Source organism: Anser brachyrhynchus, assembly GCF_964034855.1.
Source record: "Anser brachyrhynchus genome assembly, chromosome: 3".
In the NCBI taxonomy this organism is placed as follows: domain Eukaryota; kingdom Metazoa; phylum Chordata; class Aves; order Anseriformes; family Anatidae; genus Anser; species Anser brachyrhynchus.
Genome location: NC_137696.1, coordinates 3,974,274 through 4,001,872, shown reverse-complemented (window position 1 = coordinate 4,001,872; position 27,599 = coordinate 3,974,274). Strand labels below are relative to the sequence as shown.

At 43.8% G+C, this 27,599-nt stretch overlaps 2 protein-coding genes across 13 annotated transcripts in view; one reads left to right on the top strand and one right to left on the bottom strand.

Moving 5' to 3' along the window:
- The window catches only part of MACROD2 (mono-ADP ribosylhydrolase 2), an 861,442-nt gene that overhangs the window by 86,050 nt on the left and 747,793 nt on the right, over positions 1 to 27,599 (top strand). The gene's annotated exons all lie outside the window — the stretch shown is intronic.
- FLRT3 (fibronectin leucine rich transmembrane protein 3) lies at positions 10,278 to 22,156 on the bottom strand. 3 transcript variants are annotated; one of them, XM_080587149.1, is made up of 3 exons: positions 21,964 to 22,156; positions 14,777 to 15,506; positions 10,278 to 13,664 (listed from the first exon to the last, which is right to left on the bottom strand). In XM_080587149.1, exon 3 carries the CDS (start codon positions 13,617 to 13,619, stop codon positions 11,676 to 11,678), a length of 1,944 nt encoding a protein of 647 aa, XP_080443275.1. In that variant the 5' UTR covers positions 13,620 to 13,664; positions 14,777 to 15,506; positions 21,964 to 22,156; the 3' UTR covers positions 10,278 to 11,675. The 3 variants fall into 3 exon arrangements, with proteins under 3 accessions (XP_080443275.1, XP_080443273.1, XP_080443274.1); XM_080587147.1 differs by having other exon boundaries at positions 10,278 to 13,749; positions 21,964 to 22,144; XM_080587148.1 differs by having other exon boundaries at positions 14,855 to 15,506; positions 21,964 to 22,144.

The window sequence follows — 27,599 nt, the reverse complement described above, 5'->3', positions numbered from 1 at the left end:
GCACAGGCAGACGTGTCTTCCCCGAAGATTTACTGTTCCTCTCGGTGGCTGCGTGGACACGCCAGGCTACTTCAGACACCTCCGAGTAGGTGCCAGTCTGTCAGATGAGCTCAGCTGAAATAAACCTTTCTCCCACTCCCCGCCTGCTATCAGCCCTTTGAGAGAGAATTACCTTTAAAGCATACCGGGGTGTTGGCTGGGCTTTTATTCTGCGGTTTTAAACGAGTTTTTAAATGAGCAGAGAGGAGGTGAAAAACGTCAACCCTGTTAATACTGTCGCTTAATGATCTCAGCTTTTTGAGCTGGTGTTTGTGGAGAGATGGCTTATCTTGAGCCGTTCTTTCCTTTTCTTGCCCGTTTTCCGGGAGAGAGTCTCCTATTGTGTTAAGCCAATAACCCTTTTTATATAGGTCAGCGATGGTATTAATGAGCTTTTATACCCCGGTTATAAATGTCACCCCTGTTTCTTGGAGTAGAAGTGGGAAATAGAAAATATTGCCTGGATTTGTTCTTCTCTTTCTAACAGTGGATGTGCGAAGCAGTTGACCTTCTGATAGGGGGGAAAAAAATCACTTTGATTAATCAGAGCCTTTTAGCTTTGTCATTTAAAATACAATCCCAGAGACCAAGCAATGCGGCCCTTGTCTTCAAAAGCACCTGCTTCAGGAAAAACCTAAAAAACAAAGTTGCTATGCGAAAGGTGTGCCTGTAACGAGAGAATTTCGCAGGACAGCTGCAAGTAGAAGCCGAGAGCTTTTATCTTTGAATAACCCACGGTGTGCTCAGGAGGGCTCAGCTTGGATGGGTTACAGCTTGCGGCGGAGCAACGTGAGCGCTGTCCCCAACTTGAAAGGCAGCAGGACGAGTGCTGGCAGGCATGTCAGCGAGCAGGCTGAGCTGGCGCCAGGAGTGACCAGCGTGCTTGACCCAGTGTACCATCTCAAAGTCTCCGTTGATGACAGCTGTAAGATATATCACCTGCTCCGGTGGGAAAGGTACCCAAGTATTTCAAGGAGGGGAGGTGAGCGTGGCTCTCCAAGGCTCTCGCTCTTGCTTGTCATGTGCCTGGATTGCAGAGCATCATGGTAATGCCATCCCCAGGAGTTTCTGCTGTTGTATTTCCTCCAGCAGCAGCCATTCCAGCACAGCCTTGCTCCTGCTAAGATGAGGCAGCCCCAGTGCTGTTGCCTCTCTTTTCTTTTTTCAGCCCCAGGTATCTTGGCAAACAAAGGGTTGAACATCTGCAGTTTTGCTTTATCAAACAGCCCCATAATGCTGCGAGCAAAGAATATGGGGAAGCTGAACACATTTGAAAGTAGCTTAATAAATTAGTGTTGTAATTTGCACCGTCTTTACTTTTGGATTTCAGCTGTTTAGCAAAAACTACTTGGAAGAGCTATTAATTTTAACATAAGAGCGATGATGCTGTATATAGAAAAACATCTGACCATATGTTTGTATCTTTATTTTAAAGGAGAATGATGATAGTTAATTTAAAGAGAAATATAAACCATTGTTAGACATTTATCTTTCGAAGAAAATGGAGAATAAACAGACTGAGCCCTAATAATTTTTCCCCTTTTGCAGTATGGCTGTGCATAATATTTGTTTCTGAGTTCAGAGTACGCAACGCCTGGAGAAAGCATCGTTAAATGGAAGAGCATCGCAGGCTTTGCAGTGCTGAACAGCCAAGCTGGTCTGTACTTGCTTGCATTTTGGTATTTTATAGGTGCTTCCCTATCTTTAGTACATGTTACGTTCCTGTAGAATAGTGTGATGATTCCTTCTACTGCTGCTGTAGTTCAGCTGAGAATTACCGTCAAGCCATAAGGTTACAAGATTACAAACTGTAGGATTACAAGTACTTTTAAAAATCATTAGTGAAGGAACAATATTATGAAAAAGGCCTCAAACTTCTTTTTTTATTTTGCCTGGAACAATCTTTAAATACTTGCAGGGCTTCTCAGTCAAGGTGGAATATGGAAGTCGCACCACAGTGAGCAGGAAGGTTTTTTCCCCTTTCCTTTTTATTTCTTGCTAGGTTTATTCTAATGAGACATACCTGCAATTACCATCATTGCCTTTCACCATACGCGGAACGTTTTTTTCTAGGCAGGTACAGCGATTACACCTGCAAAACTGTCAGTCCAACAGCAAAACCCCCGGCACTCTGCAGTTTTCAGGCAACCTGCATGCTCAGCATATAACAACATATCCCAGGCATTAAGTGGTGAGCGAGCTGCCGTTAGAGAAATAGCCTAATTTCTCCCAGCCCATGGGAGAGAAGAAGGGTTTAAAGGTCTCGGCTCAGCAACGTGGTGTGGGGAATGACACTTCTGTTTTTTGGGGGGAGATGAAGTGAACTTCAGTAATCCCTCAGCTGATGATGGAGGACAAATGTCATGTTGCTCTTGGGCACACCTACTCTGTATCCTCTTACTCCTCCTGCTTGTTTTCGGGACGTGAGGAACACTGATTTGCACTCACACAGTTCTTGTGTCTCGATTACTGAGGAGGCTGTGCGATGCAAGGATCGGCGATGACATTTTGTAAGACCAGACACTTGCCAGTGTCTTTAAAATTCCTTAATTTATGTCCATCCCATCGAGCCACTAGGTGAGGCACCCGTATTATTGCGCAGAACAGTAGAAAACATGACGCCTGGCTTTATCATATGAAAGTCCATCTTGATACATATTTTTTTTACCCCAAATTACACAGTACGTGCGGCTGTCCGTTGCCCTGACCCAGCAGAGATGACAGCACCTGCGGGAGCTCCTCCTGGTGTGCGTGGGGCATGTTTCCACGTCTGTGCAGGCGTTTCGGCGGGCTGCGAGGCACGCAGGCCGAGGCTTTGGCAGGCCTCCAACACCCACCAGCGCCTGTCACGGCCGCTTGCCTTTCTGCAGGAGTGCAGCTCGAGTGAGCAGGCTGGCTGTTTGGCTGCTGCTGGGAGGGGACAGGAGCATCCTCCTCGCTCAAGGAAGCCGTGGCAGGGCAGGAGGAGTTGAGCACACCCCGATGATGTGTCCCCGCTGTGCCATCCCGTCGGGCCCAGGCATTCCCAGGCTGCAGCTGCTTCTGCGTTAAGGCATTTCTGTCTTGGTGGCGGACGTTTTTGTTCGCCATCTCCTCTTGTTCTCCCACTGAAATCGTTGGTCACCCCTTCGAGGCAGAAGCTTTGCATAATCCAGACCTGGCTTTTGTCGATGCGTGCTTCACGGGTAGCCTTTCAGCCTGCTGAATGCGTTTAGACTGGTTTTGGGGGGATTTTATTAAAGGATGAAGTTAGTCTTCATGAGAATGAGAAGCAGCAATGGGTAAAGATGTTTTTATTTTAAACCCATCAGTATTTAATGTGGCAGGGAGTATTTTTGGTAATTTGGAGGTGTAAAAAAACCCATACAAATAGTAAAACAAATAGTGAATAGTCACACAGCTCCCATCCTTCGAAGAGGGAAGCCTTCGATTAGGTCACGCTCTCACATGAGCACCTCCATAGGGCCTTTGGTCAATGCAGCAGGATTTGTGAAGGTTTATTTCCCCCCGTCAGTAAAACAGGATATCTACCTGCAACATATTGTAGCATGCTTTTTCCCCTAATTAGCATCTTAGTTTAATGGATCTCCTTCCTTTCCCTTTCCTCCTATCAGTAGTATCCTAAAAGCTAAATTGGCAAACATTTTTTTTTTGTTTTAATATTTAATGACTGAAAAAGATAAAAACGCTTTTAGAAAGAGTCAGTCAGTTGATAACGTAGGGAAAATAGGAAGATGTCGATGAACCCTGCTGCACAAACATTCATTTCCTTCTGTGTAGAATGTGCATTGAAATATGTCAGGAGGTCTGGGGGAAAAAGTCCTTAATGAAAACGTGCTTGTGGTAGCTAGAATTGTTTGTGAATTCAAATAGACCTTAAAAGATATTTTGCAGGGGAAACTGAGCATTGCATCAAAACATCCATGCGTGAAAACTGTGTCGTTTATTTTTTATTTATTTTTTTTTGGGGGGGGGGGTAGTGGTATTTTTTTAAAGCCTAGGATAGTGGTACGTCTCATAATTTGGGGTGTCCCTGTCACTGTTTGCTGTAGGCTCAGTTGCACTGGGCTCCTCTTAGTGCCTCTTTCTGCAGTGGTCAGGGCGGCCCCAGCGTTGGTGTGGTCCCCAGGCCAGTAGGTAGTTAAAGACCTGAGCACTTACTGGCATGGATAAGCCTTCAGAAACCAAGCTGTTGTTCTTATGTTCAGTTAAGTTCAGTTTTGAGTAGCAGAAATACTACTTTGTGGTGTTAAATCTCTCCCTAAGAATTCTCCTTAACTGACCTTGTTTATTTGGATTTTCTCAGTATAAATATGGGCCGGAGGCAAGTAGCAGTGTTGAGAGCGGCTTCTTAGGAATATCTGATTTATTTATTTTTCTCCTTAGCATCATGTATTTGTAAGTTCCGGTAATAGTTGGAGATTTCGAGGGTAAATGTTTTGTGATGTGCCTACTGTGGATTTAACAGCGAACTCTTTGAGGAGATTTTAGCACCTTTCCACTATACGTAGACAAATGCAACTAGCAGTGAAGAGCTTCTTATATGCAAATCGGTCGTGTTTACTGAACAAACTCTATCAGTTTAATTTAAAAAGAATGGGGAAAAAATAAAGGAAGAAGACCTTAAAGGTAGTTACTTCCCTGTTAGTGCTCAACTTTCTTGAACCTTCAGAGTAGCAGCAAAAGCTCCCCTGCATCCAAACCCAGCTCCAGGAGCCTGAGCAGACCCTGTTGGAGCTGCTCGTGTCCTCCCTGCCACTGCAGGGCTGAATCCTGCCATTTCTCCCTTGGGCACAGAGATGGTGTGGGGCTGGCAGCTCAGCCCCCTGGCAGGATTCGCCTGTATCTGGCTTTTCACCTCACTTGGCCACAAAGCGCTGAGTTCCAGATCCCAAAGCAGCTTCCAAGATCGGGGAATACCGATTCTCGTGGTCGTACACCACATGTCATTACCGTATTGGGGAGAAATGAAAAGGTTATTAATGGATGAAACAGGTAACATGCCATTAAGGTGCTGTCACAGTAAAATAATTGCTTTGCAGACATTAGGCACAGAGGCTCGGCATTATCAGCTAATGTCCTAAAATTATGTTTACTCGCTGGGTTAGCACTTCCCTAGTATTCGGCTTTCTCTCTGTTAATGAGCTTGTGTTCCCTACGGGCAGTCAAGTATTCTGTCAGGCTTCAAAATAAGCGCCTTTGCCGCTTCTCGTGCAGATCATTGAAACCAGGTAAACAACCGGCCACGAAATGGAGATGCTGCAGTTACCACGATCCTGCGTCTTGTTCCAGCTGCAGGAAACAAAAGCAATGTTTGGGGTTTGTTTCTTCTTAGAGGAGTGCAATGCAAATCACATTTTTTTCTGATTAATGTTGTTAATTACATGGGGGGTGAGCATGTACTACATGCAGGCTAAAAGGGATGAAATGTCTGTGCAGGCTTGGGTTTTGTCTGTGCTCCTGGAGTAAGAGTTACAGAGTGGCTTCCTAAATCCTCTTCCTTGTCAGAACAGCAGTGTTCCCGGGTAGGTGGTTTCATCTTTTTGAGCATTCATTTAACTGTTTTCCCATTGAAGCCATGGAAAAACAACACTTAAGTTTAAGGAAGCCAAACTAATTCCACTTTACACGTAGAGAGCTGTAGCCTGATACGATGTGCGAGGTAAGCGTACTTTCGTATACTCCTCATTTGAGCTGCTAATGCCTGTTCTGGTAATTCAGAAAACGATGCTAATGTAGCAGTTTCAGCGTTGGTCAAAGGCTTAGACTCGACATGGCTGCTGTGTCTGATTTGTTGTTGTTTCTGATGCACAACTGCCTGCATAAATGCAGTTGCTTGCATGCATCTCAGAATAAAAACTCCCATATTTACATAGGAACTTACAGTGGTGCGAACTAACGTAATTACCCTAGCGCAATTCTTGTAAAAAAGGCAATGCTTTTCAGTTAAAATCCTGAAAAGCATTAATGTGAGAAGAGATGAGAAAGGGAAGTTTGTGGGTGCTATTTTACCCCCCCCCCCACGCTTGCCTTAAACATGTATTGATGTGGGATAGGTGTTAAAATTGTCAACCAATTCACTTTTATATCCAGTTTAAACTGAAAGATTTAGAGTGAAATTATTTATGCCTATTAAAAAAAAAATCAACTCAACAACAAAAACCAGCAAAGAATTAAACAAAACCAATACCAGTACCTGCAGAAAACACCTGCTTTCATGTGGAAATCCAGTTGCCAGGTAGGCATTTATCAGGGACAAAGACTAGAGGAGGAAATGAGTAGTACATGAACAGGATGTGCATTTCTGATCTTACAGATCTTTTAAAATATTTTGCTTAAATTAAAAAGTTCAATTATTACTCAAGTTAATATGTGCATAATTCAGGCCTTCTGTAAATGATGTTCCTGTATTTGATGATGGAAGACCATCGAGCAGCCCCTGGCTTTGAGCAGTGAGACCTTCCGTGACTGCATCTATAGATAGGCAGTGCTTAAGCTCCACACGGGAGCAGGAGCAGGGGCTGGCGCTCGGCTATGACCTGCTCCCTTGGTTTGGTTACTTAAGAGGGCTGTTCAGGACAGGGCATCAGCCCATATGAGTGCTATCAGCCCACTTCAACAAGTCAGATTACTTAATTAGCCCTCCTAAGACACTTCTATTTTTATAACTTATTTATGTGTGCTCTTGCTAAGCTAGAAGGTCCAGGTTCAGATTTCAAAAAGCGTTTTCAGCTCCTGGTGTTGTTACCACAACTCCCCTGTGTTTTCATCCTAAGAAAACACAAAGGGCAGTAATAAGCGACTGGGGCTAGCTGATACACTTCAGCCCTCAAACCCTGTCTTTCAGGTTTCAGGGATAGCTTACGATGAAGTTTTTGCCTGGTCTGAGATGTGGGGCATGTTGGCAGCATGTTCTCCACAGGGGTCAGCTCCTGGCCATCGCCATTCCTTCCTTGCGCCTTTGACCACCATTAATCCAGGGAGCTGGCAGAGGACAGTTCTTTATTCTGGGACCCATTTTGTAGAAGTGCTTTGGTTTCCGCATGGGGTCGGAAAGTTCCCCAGGAATCATGAAAGACTACAGGAAAATTGGCATCTTGCTTGATGCTGGTAAAATGAAAGTGATGCTTGCCTTGAACTATATGTTCTGCCATTCTTTTATTTAGTTCCACATAGTTAGTGTGGTTTTTTTTGTTGTTGTTTTTGAGAGGAACAGGAAATATTCTGATGATTTACTATTAAAATTCAATCCAACATGCATGTTTAGCAGAAAAAATCTTTTAAAGCACCTGTGTCCAGCCTCTGTGCCGTGGTTATATCTTCAGAGAGTTTGAAGCAACTCTTAACTTTATCATAGGGGTCATTTCATCATCCTCCATCATCCCCCAAATTTAATTCATTCACAAAAAAAAAAAAATGCTTTAAAGTGTAAAATTGTCACGTCTGAATTCAGTCAATGGGCTCTTCCTTTCTGGCGAATCACTCCTGGCTAGTCTGGAAAAACAAACTGCCCAGTTATGGAGTAACTTCATGCTTTGTAAAGATTTCAGTTGTGGTAAGTGGTGGCTTGTGGCTTGAAGCTTGTTGTTGTGGTGACACTTAAGAAACAGTTAATTAAACAAAGCTCAGTCCCAAGGTGATGCTGAAACACTAAGCGGTGAGGATGCCTCTGTGGATTTGAAAGTCATGTTAAGCTGTTTTGAAAGCAGAGGATATCCATGTGAGTGATGGTTCCATCCAAAACTGAAACAAATCTGGTTTGGATAAATCCGGGCAGGTGGCTTTGCCAGTTCACATTCAAAGATCCTGTCCAGTTGCAGGTGAATGCACAGAAATGCATCCTCTTAAGTGAGAGAGAAATCTATAATGTATTCAGTGCATTATGTTATCAGTAAATTATTTTACTAGCAAATAAGACTCTTTATTACTTTCGTTCTTGCTTTATTGCATTTGCTGCTCTACATTCAATATGTACAGCATTGGCACAATATAGCTTGCATGCTAGCTAGTGCATTAGCAGAAGAACTGGTAACTGTGTTCCAAAGCCATAATGCTTTGATATTGGTACTGTTAAAGCCAGGGAGAAAAACAAAACAAAACAAAAAACAACCCCAAACCCCAACAGTTGTTGCATTTCAGGCTGTTGTACAGTTAGGAAATAATAGCTTACAAATGAAGCAAATGTAGTTGTGGAAGTTTACTGAGATGAGACAAAATTAATATGGCTTCAAAAATACCAGCTGTATTTTTGGAGTCAGCTTTTAGTTTACAACGGAACTGTGAGCAATTCAGGATAGCAATATAAATCTAAAAAGGGACAAGAATAAGGAATGTAAAAGATACCAGGCGTAGAATTTTAACATGGAAGATGCTGATTCAATTAACTCGGCACATACGTTTTGGTTATGTTGAAAAAAATTTCATTCCATGCTCTGAAATTAAATATTTGACAGTAGACTGAAATAACGTGGAATTAAAGTTATTTGAGATAATTTAATGTGGATTAATTTTGATAAATATGATGAGTAAACTGCTCAATGTAGTAATCATATTTGTCTACATACAGAACTGTCTAATAGAATGGATTTATGCATGGTGCTGGAGAGCACTGCATGCTCTAACTGTAGTGCTATGTTAAGCAGAAGAGTCTTGGGAGACAGTCGTGGCATGAAGCAGAACAGAAATTTATGTAAATATCAAAAGAAAAAAATACGAAGTCTAGTTTGAAACGAATCTTTCACTTGCCAAGTTGATACGTCTTAATATTATGCATGTTCTGTAAAAGCTGCCATAGAACTCAAGAACCGTAGATGTGTCGTGTTTTTTCCATTGACAGCAATTGCTGTAGGAAGCAACCGGCTCTGCCTGCACACCTGGTCTGTTTTGCCACAGAGGATGGCATCATTTCTCCAGGTTTTCACCTGCTTTCTGGTGGAGGTGAACGTGGAATGACTGGAGCAACTTGTTGAGGGTGCTTTGGATTTGCATATTTTTGTCTCAAAGTACATGAATTTTATAATGCAAAGTCCTTGCACGTAGGACTGGTACATGATTACCTCCTCAAATGGCAACTTGCTGTAGCCCATTATACCTTTGTGTGGAATCATCCGAGAAGTGTGGGTAGATGGTGTGTACCGTCACTGGGCTGCCTCTGGATGGTTTAAGTAGAGACACAGGAGAGAATTGAGTTTTCTGCTACCCTTTACACATCATACATTTTGAGTCAACTATGAGAGAGGTTTTCGCAGCAAGAGCTTGAAAACCCAGCAAAACCCATTTAATTTTGCTATTGGAGAGCTGATGGCAAAGAACTAATTATCTGTTGCCAGTGATCCAGACATTAAATGCATCTCAGGTGTAAGGGTCCCTGTATGCTAGCTTACATGGAAAAAACCAAAACAGGTCTGTCTTCTCCATCTGGGTTGGTTTTCCTTCCCACTTACTGCTCGGGAAGCCTTTTGCACAGGAACATAGCAAGGCTGTGTGTGCCTCTTGGGCAAAATAGTCCCGTGCATCACCCAGAGCTGCACACAGAGCCGTTGAGCAGAACATGCCCCTAGTACTTCTGGCATGGTGGATCCTGACGATGCTGCCTGTAAAGGAGACGATGGGACTGCGGGAGGTCGGTGGTGAAGCGCCATGCTGCTCCTCCATCGAGACTCCTCCGCTGCTCTGAAACTGCAGGTGGTGTTGCTGTAACTGGAAAATGAGGCTGAAATGAGCTGTGTGTTACTGGAAATGGGACCTCTGGCAAAAGGGTCATTTGCTGGTTGACTGCTGAAACCATCAGTCTTGGTGTCTCTCACTTTGTCCCGTCATCTTCTGTCCTGTACCAGTCATTGAGAAACAGTCAGGCTCAGCACTGTTAAAATTCTCTTATAATTGATTTGCATTTGGTATACATTCCTTCCTGTCAGAAATATTGTCCAAAATATTAAGCTTTTGTAGGTCCCTGTATCTTTTTATTGGTGTTTGTTGAAAAAAATTGTATCTCGGAGGGCTGTAACTCTGTGCTTTCCCTCTTGTTCATTGCTAACACACTTGGAAGTTGTGAAAACTTGCTTTTTCAAAGTAATTAAAGAAACCCAGGAAGTGTGCTACTGTGTTGAACAAAGAAAAAGGTGAAACTCATGACCTGAAAAGTAGTAGCTTTCGAGTGAATTTCCTACCAGTGCACTGCAGACACGTGACTTTGCTCTGTACTAATTTTTCAACTTCATTCATCAATAAGAACAATGTTTTTCATATTTAAGTTACGTATGAAAAAGTGGGTATTTTATTTTTTTAAATTTTTTTTCTTTTGTTTTTAAAAGCTTGATACATGTAGCGTTGGATCAAGGCACATACAAGACTAGCCAAAGGGCGTACAATGCACTTTGGTTTTTAGTTGAAGAAACAAATGATTATGGCAACAAAGAGTGGCTTGGGGTTTAAACATGAAAATAGCTTATAGTTCAGCAGGAAGGCAGAAAGAAACGTTACCTTACAGATTTACCAAGGAATTTTTGGAAAACTGTGACAGTAATGGGCAGTATTCCTGATTGTAACAGCAGTATAGTTAACGCATACCTACGCCCTGTTTGAATATATGCTTTAAAATAGCTGTAATCCCCAATTTTGTTTACCTTTGTGACTAAAATTTTTTATACCTTGCTTGCATTGCCTGTTTTTTGTCCTGCTTGTTTTTCTTACGAAACTCTCCTCTCAGCCCATTGCTGTTCCGGAGCAGTAGCCAAGCGTTCTCCTTGTGCCCTGCCCCTGCCTCCCAAACGCCTGTGACCATCCATCACTGTTTTCTCTGTAACAAGCAGACCACTGGTGCTGATAACCAGAAATCTATCCCTAAAACCGTATCTGCCCCATGGTTTCTGGAGCCTAGCACATTTTTATTTTTTTTAGAATTCCTTGTTAGAAATTTCGTTATGCTTTCTTCCAGGGGTCAATTCTTTCCTTACACGTGTCAACAGTTTCAGTCTCATGCATGTAATTGATTTGATTATTTTCTTTTCAATTGGATTTCACCATTGTTGAATGGATATATCCAGACAGCTGATATTGCCCATTACTACACGCATTTTTGTTTATTGAATATTGTTGTGGTTTACAGATTTAATAGACCCAACATTTAAAGTTCTGTGAGCTTTTGCAACCACGGCTTGATCTCCTTGATTTGCCAGGTTTAACATTATTTTATTAATACCAAAGTGAAAAATGGCCTGTGCTTACACTTACAAGGATCTCAGATGAATGTTCTGACTGCTCAACACGGCAAGAAAATTCACTTTCACAGTCAACAAGTCATCTTACTCAGTAGAACACAAAAGTTAAATGGTCTGTAACTTCAATATTAGCAAGGAAAATACAGTACAAATTACTAAAAAATACTAAAATAGAGAATTGTGGTCAGGTATCCCCACTACATTAATCGCAGCAGTAGCCTGAAATTTGAAACTTTTAATAAAAAGTTCTTAAATATAAATTATATGGCAAATGTACAGTACATTGCTTTGTCAGTCTTTAATCCAGTGTTTTGCAGTAGAACAGCAACCGTTAAAGTCAGTCTTTTCTCGTTTATAAAACAAAAAAACAAAAAAAAACCAAACCAAAACCAAACCAGTCTTTCACATCCTTCAGTATCATGAGTGCGAATGATCTGAATCTGGAATACCACTGTCTCTGTAGCTCCTGTTACTACTGCTTTCACTGTGGCTGTTCTTGTAGAGATTCATGCCGTTAGGCGGGAAGATGGTGTGTATTACAAACTCCTCCTTGGACACTTGGTCGTTGGTGATGGGTATCATCTGGAAAGAAGTCTCCCTGATTTCCAGGATGGAGTTGTCCTTCTTGGTTCCCGCTTCGGCATAGTCATCTTTTCTCCTGCGTCCCTTGCTGTAGGCGCAGTTCCGGGAGAAGAGGGACCCATTCCTGTGGACGTACCAGCACACCAGCGCCAGCAGCGCTATGGCCACCAGTGCCACTGCCCCGCCGATGATGGCGGCCAGGGGCAAGCTGGAGTTTTTGTAAGGCTCCTTCTCCTGCTCCCGGTTGAGGGTCGTGGTCGGGTTGTACATCTTGAGGGGTGCCGTCTCGGTCTCGATGCACTCGGGCGTTTCGTCGGAGAGATAGATGTTGCTGGTTTCCATGGGAACCATGCAGACGCGGTATGGCGACTCGGGCTCGAGCGCCGTCAGCAAGTAGTCGCTTCTGTCTCCGGTGACGATGGTTTCCGTTATAGATCCAAAGGCAGGGCTGTGGCCCATCTTGAGCCAGCTCAGTCTTAGAGCAGTCATCGGCAGCGCGACTTTCCAGGAGATGTGAATGGTCTCCGTGCTCACGGATTTCACGAATATCGTAATGACTTTGCGCACTGGGCTGGCTGTGGTTCTGTAGTTCTTGTTCAGGTTGGGAGCCTTCATCTCAGGTTGTCTGGTCACAGAAACCGGCCAGTGCCCCTGGGCCGGGTACAACGTGTTTGGCACCGCGGTGGTGATTTGGATGGTGCTTATATCATCCTTACAGTCAAACAGATCAGCATTGAGGTCTTTGATAGCCATTCCACGGACTTTTTCCGGCGCCTGACACATCAACCCACGCACGTTCACTTTCAAGGGTAAGGACTGCAGCCAGTCACGGACCCATTTCATTTTGCACCCGCAGTGCCAAGGGTTGTTACGAAGGAAGAGTTGAGTTATGTTGTCCAGGTCATCAAAGACACCCTGAGGTAAATTGCTGAGATTGTTGTTGGACATATCTAGCCGGTACAACTGCCGTAAGTAAGAGAAAGCATTGGGTGGCACACGATTTATATGGTTTTCTTGAAGATAAAGTTTTCTTAGGTTTGTTCCTGGCAAATTTACTGGTGCAGCTGTGAGTGAATTGCGGACCAATGACAGTTCTGTAAGATTGACTAGATTCATGAAGACCTTGTCTCCTAATCCATGGTTATTTAGAAGATTTCCGTCTAAAACAAGGCGTTTTAGATTTGTAAGGTCTTGGAGGGACAGCTCTGAAATCGTGGAAATACGATTATCATCCAAGCGTAGCTCTTCTATCGTTTTAGGCAAACCCCAGGGAATGGTGCTAAGGTGATTTCGAGAGAGAAAAAGAAGTCTGAGATAGATGTTGTCCCGGAAAGCTCCGTCCTCAATGCTAACAGCGGAAACCGAATTATCATCCAAATGCAGTTCTTCCAGATAGGGAATTTGTGAAAGTGAATCATAAGTAATGGTCCTTATGTTATTCTCCTGCAAATGCAGTTCTTTAACATACTTAGGGAGGTTAGTGGGGAATTCATCTAGGCTGTTGTGGTATAAATATATTCTTTCCACCCTAAGCAAGTTCTTCAGTTCTGAAGGAATCCCAGCATTATTAATTTGATTGTTCTGAAGGAAGAGGGTAGTAGCATCCTCTGGGATTCCTGTAGGAATAGATGTCAAATCGCGATCATTACAATATATGAAACCCACATCACAGCGACATACTGAAGGGCATGGTTTGGCACTAACAGAATAAGGTGCCATGTCAAGTAACAGCCCTATTTTAGTCCAAATTAGGAAGATGCTCCAGGTTACACTAATCATGGTCAGGAATGATGAGATTTGTATACAGTTCTGATCTTCAACAATCTAAAAAAACCAAACAAACAAAATTATCCAGATCATCAGCGAAGAAACTCCAATGAAAATTCAACTTCAACATTACAGAAGACATCTGAAACACACACATGAAAATAAATTCAAGTTTGCAGACATTTTATTTTCTCTACATCAGTTATTATACTCCTTCTTTTACTAATTCAATTAATAAACTGTTCTGCCTGGTAATTTAAAGTAATATAATCAGGTATGTCTGATCTGTAAATGGCTCTGTTTAAGCAAGAAGGCTCCTTCTGAGGATTCCTCCACATTTCACGTGTAGAGACGATCTTTGTTCACAGATACCAGATAAGTACAGAGCTGAAGTCAAACCAGAGTTCAAGTAAATCATTCTGTATCTGAAAAGATAAAAAGTAATTCCTAAGCCAGCTAACTACCTAGGAGCCCTTATGTGAACTATAATACTCTCACCAAACCCACGAGTTCACTGGTAGCTATTCTGCAGGTTCAAGAAAGTCCTACTGGCACAGTATAAAATGCAGACGAGAGCAAAGACCAGCTAAAGAGCTTTTTTGATTTTTTTCAAGTGTTCAACATTATGTTGTGTGTTCTACAAACACTGCAGCTTACTCTTCTTTTTCGAGATGGAATGTTTAAAAAGGTGAATATAACAATTGGTGTGTAGCTTACAAACTGACATAGCTGTTAGAGCTGTGGCTTTCTAGTTGACTGGATGGAATATTTCATTACATGCCTAACTTCATGTTTAAATATTTGTCATTCTCAAAAGTCTTCTTACGGAGCAGTACGCTAATAAGAGCCTATTTGGCAGGTTTAACCACATTTTCACATCTTATTAGTTCAAACTGTGCAGGTAAGGACAATATAAATTAACTCTTGAGACTGAAATTGTGCTTTGCACTGGTTGTATGTTTGTACATTGAGCTCAGGTAATTAGCATTTTTATAGCTTTTAAGACAACATAATTCAATTACCATTGTAATTAGGGTTGTGAAAACTTTTATAAGATGACCTATGCATTACGAGATGCCATGACCCTTTCCTTCTCTTGTGGGTTCATATATTAATTGAACTTTATTCTCCGAGGCACGAAAAGGAAAACAAATTAATATTGATCCTACCGTATTTAAAGGTAAGAGTAAATTTTGTGCTTGAGGATGTCCAGCAAACGCAATTTCTGTCTCGCGAGCTGCTCTTACACTTTACTCCATGGAGCTGCTTCTCCCTCGGCCGCGTTTACTTGAACGATCCTTCCGGCAGTGCGAGCCTCCTGGCACTACGCTCGGGAGCAATCCAACAAAGATTTATCATGGTACATAAGCACACCAGGCCAGGGAGGAGAAAAGCTTCAACTTCCTTCTATTTTTGTCTTCATGTAAAGTCTGTGAAAGGACAGCCTCTTTTGTTTGGTTTAACGCCTTTAACAAGAATTACTTTCTTTGTAACTCGTACCAACTCTTGTGTATGGTGTAGTTGTCGGCGGTGGTGACTTGAGCGCCGCGTGATGGAAACTATTCATTATGCTCAGGCTGGAATGGTGGTCGCCTCTTCAGGAGGCCAGCAGCGGGCTTTTATCTCTGTCCAGAATTATCCAAGGGTAAATTTTGTACAGTGGCTACATCCTGGTACATCCATGCCTTTTGGGGAGGACCATTTTTCAACTCTCACTTTTTAACACTTGTTCCGAATTTGTAATGCAGGAAAGATCTCCTCCTGCGCTGCACTGACGGCAGGTCGCTCTGCCCTCAGCACGTCATGCAAGTCGGGTGGTTTTCTTCATGAAAAGACACAACAGTCTTCCTTCCTTCCCAGAGAACTCCCCTTTAAAGCTTTCCTCGAACCTTTAACTTCCTGTAAAGTAAAAACAAACAGAAAAAATTGTAATTAATAACAACTGGTGGTGGACACTAGTATTCAGAGTTGTGCTGCATCCCTATATAAATTATGCTGTTTATTAACTAGCACAGCTCGTTATCCCAAAGCGACGGTATTTCAACAAAATGCAGAGACGTTCAAAAACATCTTTTGCTGTTTAGTCTCGTGCTGTTGCAGTTTTGCTGGAACAAATCTTTTCTCTCCTTCCAGTAGCAAATGAAGTCATCCTGCATTAATAGATGGTAACAAAATCTGTGTAAGTTATGTTTCCCACTGGAGGACAAATGGCAGTCCTGCCTCCTGGGAGGAGGCCAATGTGTTTGCTTGCTTTTTCTCCCTAGTAAACTGAGGTGTATCATCAGCCTCTCCTTGGCTTTAAATCTAAGATGATTTAAACACCATTCAATAGCTCTTGGATGAAAGAGGAAAAGTTTTCACTCAAACAGAATTAGTATTTCACATCTGCAACATCCAGTTCCTGAATTGTGAACTAGCTAGTAGTCATCTGTGTCAGCTTTTTGACAACAGAGATAATATGTGGGTTTTCTCCATGAAGTGTGCTCAGTATGCCAGGCTGTATGAACCTTTTAGCACTTGTATTTGTCATTTTGCACAGTGGAATCACTATTTAGACTGGTGTTTTATTAACCTGATTTTTCTCATTTCAAGAAAGAAAAATAATCTTGGCTCTTCCTATTTCTTGAGGAACTCTGATTATTTGGTCATTTTTGAATGGCAATATTTTAACTCGGGCTACTTCATAGCACTACTGCAGAAAGCATCTGGTGAGATACCAAGTCTCTGTTCCCTGAAAGCATGTAGGCACTATCTGTCTGAAATAGAAATGGTTAAGTCTGAAATTTAAAAAAAAAATCTTTAACATTTACTTCCTTTTCCCTTTGGTGATTGCATGTAGTCCAGGGAACAACTGAGTGCAGGCCTCAGCACTGGAAAGCTATCAAGAAACAGCAGGCTGAATAATAATAATGCTTGCTTAGCTCCCTTCATACGGGCATAGGTAGAGTTGCTTCTGTCCATCATAAAATAATAGACCTACACAAAAGCAGTCTCTGCTTTAAAACTCTTGCAATTTGGAGCAGGCATCATGAAGTCCTCATTTAGTAGATCCTGTAGCAACAGGAAATTTGCACTGATACAAACTGACTGACACAGATAAAATTAGGCTCCTCTTCCATATAAAAAGGTGACCATTTAACAAAAAAAAAAAAAAAAAGGCAAATCAAACCCACTTTTGAGATGGTGTTACTGTTCTCTGAAGGAATCGCAAAGCTTTAGCTCTTCTGATGCTGCTTTCATGCTTATCTGAGGGTTTCTGTTTTTTTTTTTCCACCTTGCTTCAGCAGTTTTGTAGTGACAATCGTTAACTTAAAATGAAAGATGCACTGTAAGATTGGCAGAAATAAGTATTTTAACATATGCTTTATTTAAGGTAAAAACTCTGTGGCCACATTTGGGATATACGGGAATTCCTGTGTTTTAGGGCTTGGTTAACATATGCAGTCAGTAGAAAATGGAACAAAAAGGCTCCACATTCTTTGAGATTAAGCAGTGTCCAATTTCCTTGGTCTGTATTACTGAAGTGTTTGTGGAAACTTAAGTCCAGGATCTATTCCTAAAACTTGGAAATAAACACATGCTTAACAGCTGTATAAAAAATGATTTCTCTCAAGAACTAATGTGAAGTTGTGACGGAGGGTATTTTCTGGAAGTTAAATTATGAAGTAGGAACAAAAATTTGTTGAGTAGGCCTTTGAAAGCTACAATAACTTTTAAAAACTTATAGAAAAAAATAACTCTATGAATTGTTCTTTGGAACTTTTAGAGTTGTCAAGTAGGCTGTAAAAAAAAGCACATTAGTATTGATCAAAACAGAGTCTGTAGTATGCATACATTACATATACATAAACATGAAAAAGTGCATTTATTTTACCTTTCTAGCATATTAACTGTTTCTTCTTTGCTCCATTTGATAGTCATCCCTTCATTTATTGCCATTATAATAGCAGTAATGTGTAGGATTAAAATGAAAGCCCTAAAGCTCATTAGGGTCTTGGAATTTTTTTATCCGTTCTCTCAAAAATTACATAAAAACAAGGGAGAAAAATAAAAGCAGGTCTCTTTGGAGAAGACGACACTGTTTCAAAAATGTGGATTAAGACCATACCCCCCACTCCCTTTTCTAAACTTAGAATAGTTTTCTTCAGGTTCTGATTGTTTGATATCTTGCACTTCCCTTTTATATCTCAAGCCATAGCTGAAAACAATGTTTTTGCATATCAAAGGCTCCAGTGATCTGTCTACAGAGAAGAAGGGAATCCTGCTGCCATGCTCAAACTCTCCTCCTCTTGAGCTGTCTCTAAATATTCCCTGACACCCAGCCATTATAGCTGATCCTGCAGGATGAAAAGAGAAGTGACCCCCACTGGGCCAGGCACTGTGTCCAGGTCTCCGCGACATCAAATTAGGAGGCTTTATGGACACATGGCTTTGAAAGAAGGCGTTAATTTTGAGCAGAGAAGAAAAAGATGGATTTCAGAAAGCAGGTGCCAAAATTCATTTTTTTAAATGCAAAAAAAAAATAAAAAAGACTTTTTGGTAACAAAAGTAATGTCAGAACAACCGAACAGCAGCTTTTATGCTTATCTTTATTCGGAGTTGAATGTTTTCGTGAACTTTGCTGGACTGCATGGTTAAATCACTTTCCTGGGACACTGTGTAAGCAAGCACGTTGCTACAGCTAGGGAATGCCCGAGACTTGGGCCTGGACTTATCGCTGGGCTGCAGCTACGGAGGTGGGGGGGGGGGACACGACGACATCTCATTTTAAATCGTGGAAGGTAATTTGCACTATACAAGAAAACACACCAAAGAGCACTGTATTTACTGTAACACGTGGTATCCAGCTGCGCCGCCTGGCTTGCATGCGAGCTGCAGAGCGGAAAAAAAAAAAAAAAGGTTTGGTATGTTTGAAAAGCCAGGAGTTTACCTAAAAGCGGTGCCAAACAGATTTCTTCTTTCCAAGCTGTGATAAAACCTGAATAAAATCCAGACCTGGCGCGCTTCAGGTCACGCTGCTTATTTGAATTTCTACTCCACCTCTGCGGTCCCTGCCAACAGCTCAGGGAGCTGCGAAAAGCAGGGGCTTATTTCTAACCGCCAACCCTACAGGGCCAAGGGAGACAACTTCTGTCCAGTGTTTTTAGGTTACAAAGGACAAAAGTAACATTTAAAGTATTAGAATACCTGCATTTGACAAGCCTCCATCAGTTTACCTCAGTCAGTGCACTTACACTGCAGAATTACCTCCGTGTTTGTATCCTGAAATGGACCAGAAACACAAAACGTTGTGCTCCTCGCCCTTTAAAACAATGGTGAAGCCACCTACTGCCCGCACAGCCAGGTTACTTCTCAAAAGCCACGGTTCCTCTCAAATAGCTTCACAAACTTTTCAACACCAGCTCCCCACCGCTCATCTGTACTTAATGCACTTTGTTGGTTTGTTTTTTTTTTAAAGTGTATTACTCCGAGTTAGTTGATAGTGACAGCAAAATGCTTTCTAAGCACCGCGTCTAGGAGCTGAAATTTCCACGATTATCGTGTTTCAGGAAGGTGCCCCACTCCTTTGTTCGGCGCTAGGCAAGCAGAAGGTCCTCTGCCTGCCTTCTGGGGGCTGAAGAATGCAGAGGTTTTCGGTGAAGTGACGGTGAGCTCTCCAGGGCACAGTCTGGTGAAATTTGCCTCTCCCCACCTTGGATAAGGTGTTATTTATTTTTTGGCTCCCCCCCACCGTATGCAGTAGTTGCACATACATAATATTGCCTTTGTCTGGCTGGTTCTACCTAACTCCCATGTCTTAAAAATGCATGTCTCGGTATGATCTCTGGCGCAGAAATGGATGCTGGGCAGAAGTTTAACTCCACACCCGAGGGTTGCCGAGCCCCTGTTTGCCGCAGAGAGTGGAAATGAACCCGGAGCTGTTCAGTGGTCGGTCTCCAAAGTTCACTTCCAACACCCCTCCTGGCTTTGAAGGCATCAGCCTGACGAGGGTCCCAGCGTTATGCTGCTGGTGCTTGCTCCGGGCTGTGCCCGCTTGGCTCGGGCAGAGGCTGCCCGTCCCAAAGGCACTTGGAGGGGAGCGCTCTGCTCCGCTTCGTGCTCGCTGCTTCGGTGCTCGCCCGCTTTGGCCAGCGATGGCTGCTAGGTTTTCTTCTGAGAGCTGCCGCCGAGGTGAGCTGCCCTGCCTGCGCTTCAGCCGAGAGAACGGAGCACAAATGCTGCCGTGCTTTCAAGGGAAAAATCACAGTTTTTCCCTCTGACAAATGCAGGTGGCATTATACCTGCTACGGAGCTCCTGGCACAAACCTTTCAGCGTATAAAAAAATATCACTCAAACAGAGGTACAGCCGTGGTAGTTTTGTTTCTCTCCCTTCTCAAACCCTTGCCTGCTCGTTGGGAACAGAAAACTTGGGGCACCACGGAGGGGCCAGGTCGGCTGTTCCCGGCTGCGCGGCTCAGGAGGACGCCGGCTGCTCCCCAGGGCCCCCAGGACACAGGGCTCTCACGTCGGCAATCCTACGAACTCCGTGCCGCCTCGTGCCTGGAGGCGGTTAGGAAAGGCTGCAGGAGCGGCAGCCCCTTCGCACTGCCTGCTCGAAGCAGACAAAGATGGCCAGCTACCAACCCAGGCCGCCCCGAAGAACCGCGGCGCCAAGTTTGCAAACTGCAGCCTCCGCTTCTGCTGCCTCCCGCCCAGAGCGACAGGGTGCCGAGGGAAACCCCAAAGAAAACCCCAAAGCAAAATCCCCAGACGTGCACCTTTATTTCGTTCTGGCTGCAACACGCACGCTTTTATTTCCGAAGATGAAAGCTCGCTGCGAGTTTACTACGGAGTTTTTTTGCCCACTGGGGGGTGGTACACGCTGCAAAAACCGTGCTTTTAAGAGCCACAAGTCAGATGTTTTTTGCTGCTGTCCAGTTTTCTCTGCTTTAATTACACCAAAGTCTCCTGTTGAGAAAAACAGAGGCGGCCTCCGAAGGGGGAATTAAAATAAAATAAATCACCCTTTCAGAGACTTTACAGAATCTTATTTCCCGTGCTGGCTGCATTAACAGCGGTATTTATCTGGTCACTCTCCGGTTAAAATGAAGTGGTACAAATGTACCAAAAAAAAAAAAAAAGGAGAATTAACATTTTAAATGTACACCGAGGCTCGGTCACCGTTTCTGGTGTACAGGAGGAGCAGGGAAGGCAGGAAAAATAAATACAGCTTTTAGAAGTGATTAAACGTCGATGGAGAAATGGAAAAGCTCGACAGCAGCACGAATAGGACAATCAGAATAACCTCAGTATATTTTAGGATAATTGGCCCCGTATAAACCCCGGCGTACCTTTTGTTTATGAAGTATTTGAAAACCGATCTTACACAGGGCTGTATTGTATGGTTTGGGAATAAATTAAAGGAAACTTGAGGGTATTTGGGGGGGGAGGGAGGAAGGGAAGGGAAGGGCACCAAAACCTCCAGTACGACCCGCTGCGTGGCATGTATGGACGAGGACAGCACACACAGATCTGTGTTTCGCAGCAGATAATTCCTCTCTCCGCACGCCCGAACTGACAAACGCATTTTTCACTCTAATTCAGCATTTTTCGCCCTAACTCAAAGCACCGTTCGTTAAGACGCCGCATCCCCGGGCGCCCGAGGGTGCGCAGTCATTCATGCTCCCGTCTTTTCGGGCAGCATCTTCCAGGCGAGGAGGGGAAAAAAAAAAAAAATCAAATATTGGGGTCAAGATAATTAAGGGGTGTTTTTTGAAGTCCCTGGCCTCTCCCTCCTCTGCTCCTTGGGGATCCGGACCTGATCGGGACCGGGATTGGGATCCGGACTGGGACTGGGATCAGGATGGGTACAGGGACCGGGACAGGGACTGGGATCGGGACCGGGTTTGGGATCGGGTTTGGGATCGGGACCGGGTTTGGGATCGGGACCGCGTGGGCGCCCCGCGGGCTGCAGCGCTTCGCCCAACTCCTGCCGCGCCTCGCCAGCAGCGGGGGGGGGGGGGGACATGCAATGATTAATAATAATTAATAGAAATAATTAACACTAAAAGGAGCAGCCCTGCCCGCCGCCGCAGGACCGGCTCGGCGCAGAGGCGAAGTTGCAGGGCTGGCGATGGGAAAACAAAAGGCTGCGGCCGGCCGCGCTGGGGACGGGGATTTTTGGGGAGGGGGTGAGGACGAGGAGGGCTGCGGGGGGAGCCGAGGCTACCGGGGCAGGGCAGGAGGCTCCGGCCCCGAAGTCGCCCAGAACTCGCCGGGGACCCGCACCCCCGCGGGGGGCTCCCGCGCTCCCCGTTCCCCCGTCCTCCCGCAGCCCGACCCGCGCGGAGGCAGCGCGTAAGCCCCCGCACTTACCTGCGGGGCGCGGAGACTTTTTTTTTATCGTTGCCTTTGGGCGTGGGGGCAGGAGAGGGGCCGAGCTCCGGGCCGGCGGCGGTGCGGGCGCGGTGATCCCGGCGCGGTGCCGGGAGCTGCGCGGAGCCGCGCGGAGCCGGGCGCGCGCCCTCAAGTCGCGGCGGCAGCGGGCAGCGCGCGGGGGCGGGGCCGCACACGTCACCGCCGGGGGGCGGGGCCACGGGGAGGGGGCGGGGCCTGGAGGGGGCGGGGGGCGGGGGGGGCGCGGTGCCGCCGCTAGGGGGAGCAGCCGGCGGCGCCGTGGCCGGGGGGGGGCGGGAATGAGGGGGGCTGGGTGAAACGGGAGGGGTTTGGTGTGTTGGAGGGTTGGGGGGAGTTAGGGGTTGTGCGAGTGTTAAGGAAAATGGGAGATAAAATAAAAAATGGCTAAAAAGCGTTTGTGTGTTTTCTAGCCCCCCCCTCCCCATAAACGAGTGCTGAAGGGGTGGGGGGCCGCAGGCTGCGTCAGGGCGGGTGGGCTTCGCGCTGGAGGAGCGACTTTTCTAACAACACCTGGCATTTCTGGTAGCCACAGGGCAACCCGCGAAGCGTCTTCCCCAGATGTTCACCCATAAAGCCAAATCTCCCCCACTAAATCTCCATTTATTCATAGCTCGATGATTATCTCTCTCAGTCATTACAGACGAGGTGGGCTTCTCCGTCCCCTACCTCAGCGCACGTCCTGTCATGAGGGGGCACAGGGTCCCCACACCAGCCGTGCCCACCCCGCTCCCAGTGCTGCTGGCTCAAGGCCTCGCTCCAGGAGCTCCATTTCCCCGAGGCCCGTGGAAAGCCCTGGAAAGCGGCACTTTCCTTCCAAAGCCTGGACATTGGAAGTCCGTCCGTTCTCCTTTCATCAAAAACAAACTAGGAAGAGTCCAGTCTCACCCTTTTTAAAGAGAATTTTAATAGATTATTTAATACTGCTTGTCATGCGTGATATTTAGGTGTTTGAAACGTTATATTTGAAACGCTCTATATGTTCCATATTTATTCAAAAGGTTTAAAAAAGAAATCCTGGATTGGTCTTCCCCGACAACAAGGGAAAGGGATTTATTTATTTATTGCTTTATCGCTTCAGTTCTAATCTTTCCCCAAAGACGGTAAAAACTAATAAGAAGTTCACTTCAAGTTAAGGTACAGGGGTCTCTGTTGACAGTCCTGGCAGGGTGAGCTGTGCCCTAATCAGCTCAGTATGCAGAGCTGTATTGCTTATAAATTTTAATGTATATATAACACATTTTACGCCTGTCCGTTTGTGTACATATGCACATGTACTACACAGACATAAGTATACTTGGTGTTACAGAGTGTGTTCGGTTGTGTGGGGCAGGACAATGGACTGGTAACAAAGGAAGCATTTTGAGATGCTCTGAATAACGAGTAGATCTTTTAACAGAGACTCCGTTAAGATTATAGCATCATTTTTCAAAAGCGTTGTGTATTTGGTATTGCTCACGCCTCACTTAGTTGCATTAGTTACCTGATTGCGGTGCTATATTACTGTGCCGTATCACTAAACCTTAGCATATACTCTGGGATATTCATAAAAGTTGTCTATGGTGCTCATTCAGCTACCTTTTGGTGCTGTTCCAAGTCTGGCCCAGTGCTTGTGGCAGCAGTTAGAAATTACAGTTAGTATTCCTGGAGAATTCCAATGGGCACATGAGAAATAATTAGATTTTACCAAGTCACAGCTGCTCTAGGGTACTAAAAGGTTTTTCATATGTTGTCACAAGCATATTTTTGAATGGGTTCTTTTATGTAAAATCCTTAAATATACTTCGTGAGAACATGGGTTGCTTTTAAAATCCTTTCCACAAAAAAATGTGTGTTGAGAGCTTGACCCCGTTCTCCATTTTCTTCTTAATCTATAGAAATTCAAGGCTTCTTGAATTTCAGGACAATTGAGGAACTCTGTTAATGCTGATGGGGTAGCTCATGGGTGGGGAATAAAAATATGCATATGTAACGCAGCGGTATCAAGCCTTACCAATATAATGAGTTATTTTAATTGAATCCTGAAGTTAAAATAGTCTTTTCACCTATATTTTGTATATAAAATTAATTAATGCTTGTGACATGGAGATGAAGCGCTTGTCAGACCTATAGGGAAATTACCTTTTGGAAAAGATGGTGATTTTGTTAACACTTACCAACCTGAGAGCGTTTGGAAGATGGCAGATGGGAAATCCAGAGTGCTTACGCTATACAATGTGTTTCCAAGAATGATAATGCAAGTTTATAACATACACGTGTAAGGTGCTGTCAGGTCAAAGTGATAATGATGCTGCTTGTTTGTTTTTCTGAGCACCCTGACGGCATGATAAGAGCCGCGGTTCTGGGAGCTGCCCTTAGCCAAAGGTTGACCTGAAGGACTCTGGCTGTGACTCGACAGTGTTTTGGATCTCCTTTGTCCTACTGTAAATCAGGTTTCAGTCATAAATGTTTCTAGGCAAGACATTTATGAAACGTTAAGAAACCAAACACATTGACCGGGAAGCAAAATTGAATCAGAGATCAGTCATCCTTGGTGCAGAGGACAGTGAGCTGGCTTTGCGAGTGGAAACTGAACCGTTGCTGCTTTGAGCTCCTCAAGGACGGATTTCTCTTAGATAATGCTGAGAGTAATAGCTTGATATTCAATGAAATACCCTGAAATGAGTGTTAGTGGTTTTTAGCTTTAGGCTTTTATCAGGTTATATTGATTTTCTCAAAGCAGGCTGTCCCAAATCCAAGCTAGGCATTGCTTGATTTGTGGAGACGTCTAAGAAAAGGAAGCTCTATAATATATGAACTTTTGTCTGATATATTTCCTATAAGATTTTCTGATATTGCCTAAAGCACAGTTTCTCAGCAAATGTGTATTACAGTTTGAATAAGCGCTTTTAAAATATTTGAGTCATTTTAAAATTAGAATCCAATGTGGATTAATTCCTTCAAAAGTAAATGTCTGTCAAACTCAACTTTCAGCATTGTATGTGTTCCTACAGTAACTTGTCAAAGTTGGGGCAGCAGCTCTGTATCGAATGCGACAAAAATGAGAATGTGATCGTGAAAGACGGTCCACGGGAGAGCTAAACAGATACGAAGGGTCTAAAATACTAAATACTTGTTTTAAATTGGTTGGGTTCAAGACTGCTGGTTTTTTTTTCCTTTCTTTTTTTTTTTTTTAAATTTTCTCTCCTCCCAACAGGAGTGTTTGAGAGAGAATAGTTGTAATTGTAATTATTCTTTTGTCTGACTTGAAGGGCCAGGAGATTAAACCACTGCACCTGTGTTTTCTGCCATTCCTCTCCCTTCTCTCCATGCTTTCTGCCTGTTCTTCTTCCCAGCTCTCCTCAGTAGCCCCAGGGAAAGCCCTGTCAACTCAGAAACACCCCTGATGCAACCACATTGCTATTTTTCCTAAGGCGAATAAACAGTTTTGCTTATCACATCATGTGCTATTGATAGCAAAATTAAGTAACTTAATGGGCTATATGAAATTGCAAAGCCTACAAGCAAGCTCTTTTTTTTTTTTAACTTACAGAATGCACAGAAATGGATAAAGAGAGCTGACTGGGTAAAGTTCATACCAGGAAAGTTTGTTCCTAATGCTTCAGACCGATTGCTTTCTGTGTCTGGGAGGCAATTTCCTCTAAGTGTCAACCCATGAAGCCACCTTGACAAAGTTTTTAGGAGAAGCAGGAGCTAACTCTTTCACGACTGTCTCTAGACTTCTTGCTTGCAAGCTTGACAAAGTAAGTGATGCTGTCAAAACAGAACAGGCTTTCCATACACTTGACACAGCTTTGAAAGATCCCCACCAAATGTGAGCTAAAGGAAGGAAAGATAACAATCCTTCCAAACAACCTTGCAAACTTTAACTAGATTGTTAGTAACGTTTGCCATGCGTGAGAAGAATCCTGCAGAGGACAAAACAGCTATTCTTCCCCGAGGGCATTTCTTATATTTGCAAATTCAAGTTTTTATGGGTAAGGCCTACAGTGAGCCAAACACAGTGGTAAATGCATTTTATATGGATATACCTGTAGTAGACAAATACTCAAAACCAAAAGGATAGATCTCCTGAAGCAGCAAAAATTTCTGGTGCTGTGTTCCGTGCTGCTGGGGTTCTGGTGCTGTTTTGCGGTTGGTGTTCGTGACCTCCTTGCTACAAGGCAGACATCTGTTCGGTGAAAAATTCATGTTTCTTGTTGGTTTCCTTGGGTCTAGCAGGTCTATCCATTTGAAGTTTGAATTTGCTTTCTCCGCTGCCTGAAAATCTGAGCAGTTGTCAGAAGTTTTTGGATGAAAAATCTGGGTGCGGGAAGTTAAATAACAAAATGTGAAAACGTTGCCCTAAGTGCACTTAGAACGCAAGATGTCTCGAAGTGTTAGTTACGTAAGCATGACGAGTATTTGACTGAGGGTGATTTCACTTTGCAAAATGAAGACCAGTTCTCACATTAGATATCGTGACTCAAAATGAGATTTGCTGAGACAAAGAAATATTTTCATGGAGGAGGTAATGTTCCCTTGGTGATGGATTTTAGGGTGGAATTTACCCTCCTCTGAGCTCCAGGATTAAACAATACACATAGCTAAAAGAACAGTTTTATTTTCGGACACAGTTTTCATAAATTGTAGTTCTTTACAGGGATATACTGAAAACTTGAAAGTCACATCCCTTCTCACAAGTGTATTTTTAGGCCACCAAAATGGTTCTTCTCCTGGTCCTTTCTCCTTGTTTGCTTTACCTCCTGATAAGCTCGGGGCTTTTGCTGCATCTCTTTTTCTTCTCACCGTTGTCTGTTGGCACCTTTCTGCCCGTCCTTCTGTAAGCACCCTGCTCCTTGCAGCCTCCTCTCCTCCTCCTGCAGTGCTCAGTAGCTTTGTGCTCTTCTACACGGCAAACCCACGCAGGAGCCTTCACATTCCAGCTCTTTGTGTGTCCATCTCCTGCCATGAGAAGCTGCCTCTTCTGAACCCTTTTCTCCCTCATTGTCCTTCTCCTCCAGCCCACATTTGCATGTTAAAGAGTTTCCTGGTTTATTTCCTTCTTTAAAGGTCTCAAACTAGCTGAGCAAAAGGTCTGATCTAAAATTGCCGTGGTCAAGTTCTGTACAGATCCATAACGTATTAGTTACCCAATTTGAATATTCAGTATCCTCTGTAACTTGAAGCAATTGCTTGGATATAGCGCTGGTGAAGGCTGAAGGTGATGATCTGCTCTCTATACAAATATTTTACTACCCCTCCTTTTGCATGCAAATCAAATCAAAGCATTAGCATGCCATTTCGGCCAAATGCACCGCCCTAGCTGTTTGTGTTGTTTGTCTGGTCTGTGTTACCATCCAGCAGTAAGCTGCAGTCTGTGCGTTTGCTGATTTGCTTGTGTAATACCTGGTTTTGAAATCGCGAAAGGCTATGTGCCAGTGCTGAATACATGAATAACTCAAAAGTGTTTATTCTCAGGAAGGACTAAGTTTACATTGTCTGAACAGATTTGTTTAGTTGTAAGTAAGGGGTGATCGTTCCGTCTTTGTCTATTCAGAAAGAGAGGGCGTTGCAGAAATGGTTTTGCTTGACAGCAGCTAATGCTGTTGGCAGGA